Source organism: Borostomias antarcticus (genome assembly GCF_949987555.1).
Source record: "Borostomias antarcticus genome assembly, chromosome: 25".
Classification (NCBI taxonomy): Eukaryota; Metazoa; Chordata; class Actinopteri; order Stomiiformes; family Stomiidae; genus Borostomias; species Borostomias antarcticus.
In genome coordinates, this window is record NC_140258.1 from 11,706,458 (window position 1) to 11,710,414 (window position 3,957).

At 43.1% G+C, this 3,957-nt stretch overlaps 1 protein-coding gene across 1 annotated transcript in view; it reads left to right on the forward strand.

Moving 5' to 3' along the window:
• Positions 1-254: 254 nt before the first annotated feature.
• golga4 (golgin A4) overlaps positions 255-3,957 on the forward strand; it is a 36,175-nt gene continuing 32,472 nt past the window's right edge. Inside the window, exons 1-2 of the mRNA XM_084458555.1 lie at positions 255-384; positions 2,401-2,478. Coding sequence (XP_084314681.1) covers positions 310-384; positions 2,401-2,478 — 153 coding nt within the window. The 5' untranslated portion in view covers positions 255-309. The remainder of the gene's footprint in view (positions 385-2,400; positions 2,479-3,957) is intronic.

The window sequence follows — 3,957 nt, forward strand, 5'->3', positions numbered from 1 at the left end:
TGCTAATTGTTTTTTTTTTACTGATTGGATCGTTACTCTCTTTCACTGTATGACACTAGCGCCTCCTTCTGTTCAAGAGATGGCACAGCAATTCGCCTGCTCAGACCCTCATCGCTTCCCGTAGACGACTAGCAATGACGTCGCTCTTGCCGATTTTCCTCCACGTCGGCTGCGCATGCGCACTGATTCATCCACCTGCAAAGAGATGAGAGACGACATAGGAAGTCAAACACCCCGAACTTGATGCGATTATAAATCTAAAAACGCAATTACAGTTCGTCTGGGAAGAAGCTCCATCAGCGTGAGAACATGTTTAAGAAGCTGAAGCAGAAGATGAATGAGGAGCAGTCCCCGCAGAGGAACGCGCAGTCACAGCAGGCCCAGGTCTGTGGGTCATGTTATTGCTAACGGCTAACAGCTAGCTAGGCTAGGCTAGGCTAACCCTATCAGCTAGCTAGGCTAGGCTAACCCTATCAGCTAGGCTAGGCTAGGCTAACCCTATCAGCTAGCTAGGCTAGGCTAACCCGACCAGCTAGGCTAGGCTAGGCTAACCCTATCAGCTAGCTAGGCTAACCCTATCAGCTAGCTAGGCTAGGCTAGGCTAACCCTATCAGCTAGCTAGGCTAGGCTAGGCTAACCCTATCAGCTAGCTAGGCTAGGCTAGGCTAACCCTATCAGCTAGCTAGGCTAGGCTAGGCTAACCCTATCAGCTAGCTAGGCTAGGCTAGGCTAACCCAGCTAGCTGATCAGCTGTCAGTCCAGTACAGTAGATGTCATAGCAAGGCAAGGCAAGTTTATTTATATATAATCATTATAATGCATTATTTATATATAATCATTATTATATTATACATTATACATTATTATAATCATCATTTTACATTTCAGCCACAGGGCAATTCAAGGTGTTTTACATGAGACATTAAAAGCATTAAAACAAAAAGCAAGACATTATAGACATTTAAAACAGAAGGCAGGACAAATTAAAAGCATTAAAACAAAAAGCAAGTCATTATAGACATTTAAACAAAAAGCAGGACAAATAGAATACAGGAATAAAAGTTACAGTGCAGTATACTGATAAACACAGCTCCTCTTAGAAAGCAGTGGCAAAAAGAAAAGTCTTCAGGCTTGTTTTAAAAGAACCAAGAGTTGCAGCAGACCTGCAGTTTTCTGGAAGTTTGTTCCAGATATGTGGAGCATAAAAACTGAATGCTGCTTCTCCATGTTTTGTTGTAACTCTGGGGACAGAAAGCAGGCCTGTGCCAGATGACCTGAGAGGTAGATGTCAGTAGATGTCATAGCTACTGGTAGTTACCTGTGTCTTGGTGATGATATCACGATCAGGCAGATTCATTTCACACACAAGTTTCCTGTCTATCTTTACCTTGATTCATCTTAAGGCTAGGATTGATTTAAAGTTAGTTAATGTTAGCTAAGGTTACAACAAAGACAGAAACAGGCTTGCCCAGACTCAGGCGACATCAGGTGAACAGCTCCAGGCGAAAAGTAACTTACAGTAAACCCAAGCACCCTACTGTAGCCTGTAGCTATACTCTCCATCTAATCCAGCTAGCTACTACTTTTAAAACAAGCCTGAAGACTTTTCTTTTTGCCACTGCTTTCTAAGAGGAGCTGTGTTTATCAGTATACTGCACTGTAACTTTTATTCCTGTATTCTATTTGTCCTGCTTTTTGTTTAAATGTCTATAATGTCTTGCTTTTTGTTTTAATGCTTTTAATTTGTCCTGCCTTTTGTTTTAAATGTCTTTAATGTCTTGCTTTTTGTTTTAATGCTTTTAATGTCTCATGTAAAGCACCTTGAATTGCCCTGTGGCTGAAATGTGCTATATAAATAAACTTGCCTTGCCTTGCCTTGCTACTATACTGCTGATCGCTGTGTAAGAGATAAACATGCATGTGTTTCTGTGTTAGATAGTTCAGTTGTATTCTCACTCGAGATTAGGGTGATAGGAAGTAGTGAATAGGGCTGCTCGATTATGGCAAAAATCATAATTACAATTATTTTGATTGATATTGAGATCACGATTATTTAACACGATTATTCATTGATTTTTTTTATTTTTTTTTATCAAGTTTTAACATTTTCTTAACATATCAAATTATACATTGACTTTGATAACAATTAATTTATTAAATGTTGACTTGCTTTTCTTTTTAACAATGTTCTTTGGATTAGATACATTTCTCCCATGGGAGACAGTATAGCTCTGCAGTGTAGGGTGCGCTTGATTTGTGCAAAATCGTTTTATGCCGATTATTTTGTTTTAACGATCGTTGACAGCCCAGATCTTAATCTAGATTAAAATCCGATTAATCGAGCAGCCCTAGTAGTGAATACAACTGAACTAGCCTGACACACAACTTACCTCACTACAGGTGAGTCCTGGAGATAGGCGCGGCAGCCACACACCCTCCAAGTACGCTGACGGCCCTGTGTCCCCCAGCGACAGGGAGGTAAGACATGACTGTCTTGTCACATTAGAGCATAGTTGTACTATAGCTCAGCTACCTGCTGTGATGCCATGCTTGTGCTAACTGCAGCTTCCTACCGAAGAGACACCTGCTGTCACATCTGGTCCCTAGGCAACCCCACCTCACAAAATGGATGTTCAAAAGACCTAGGCCCTGTGGATAAGCCAGACCAGCAATATGTCTGCCTCAGTTTCATCCAGACTGATTGGGTCTACAACTACCCTATGTTGTTTGAGGCAGATAGCAAAGTGGCAGATACCCTTTGATGAACATGATGCTCATGTATTGCAGGGTCTCGGAGGTTTTGTTGCCTCCTACTAGGGAAGTTGTCAACCTGGTACCATCCTCCTGGTACCATCCTCCTGGTACCATCCTCCTGGTAGCATCCTCCTGGTACCATCCTCCTGGTACCATCCTCTCAGCCCCTCAGCTAATCTGATGAATGCAGGCTGGATCATGACAGTTTAATCACAGAGAAGTGCAGACCGGGAGTGTTTCAGAGGTGGGGTCGGAGACATGAGCTCTGCTCCCCTTTGCCACGCTGAGTGAAAGAGTGTCAAGAACATGAGCTGAATTCTGAGAAGTAGTCGTACTAGTAGCCTAGTACACTAGAGAAATGTACTAGTAGCCTAGTACACTAGAGAAATGTACTAGTAGCCTAGTACACTAGAGAAATGTATTGTGGATAAAGAGAACAACCTGAATAATTCAGACTAGTCTACCGTAGGTACTGTGGAAGCCGAGACATGTTTAGCTTCATGAGATTGTGTCGTGGTGTTTCTGTTCTCTGACCTTTGACCTTTGTCTCAGGAATTTAAACAGCTGAGGCGATAACAGCTTCTTCTTGGACACATTACCCGGAAAATTGGCTAGATGCGGAGAAGAATAGCCTCAGACTATTAAGCTATAATCAGCCCGGCTTACATTGGAAAACCACTGTGATCAACGGGCGTGGATCGTTAGTCCAAACAAATAAGCCTACAGGATGGATCGTCTCTGGGGTGTTTTATGGAGCATTGAGACGGCTTCTTGCAGCATAGACAGATCTAGGGGATTTGAGCCAATCAGAATCAGACCTGTTCTTTAGATCAGAGACAAGTGTTACAGTAGGTTGCTACAGCAACACCATTATCATCTTTCTTTTCCCAACTCCATCCTCCAACCCAATCAGAAGCAGGGTACTTCTCTCCACCCAATCAGAAGCAGGGTGCTTCTCTCAACCCAATCAGAAGCAGGGTACTTCTCTCCACCCAATCAGAAGCAGGGTACTTCTCTCCACCCAATCAGAAGCAGGGTGCTTCTCTCAACCCAATCAGAAGCAGGGTACTTCTCTCCACCCAATCAGAAGCAGGGTACTTCTCTCAACCCAATCAGAAGCAGGGTGCTTCTCTCAACCCAATCAGAAGCAGGGTACTTCTCTCAACCCAATCAGAAGCAGGGTGCTTCTCTCAACCCAATCAG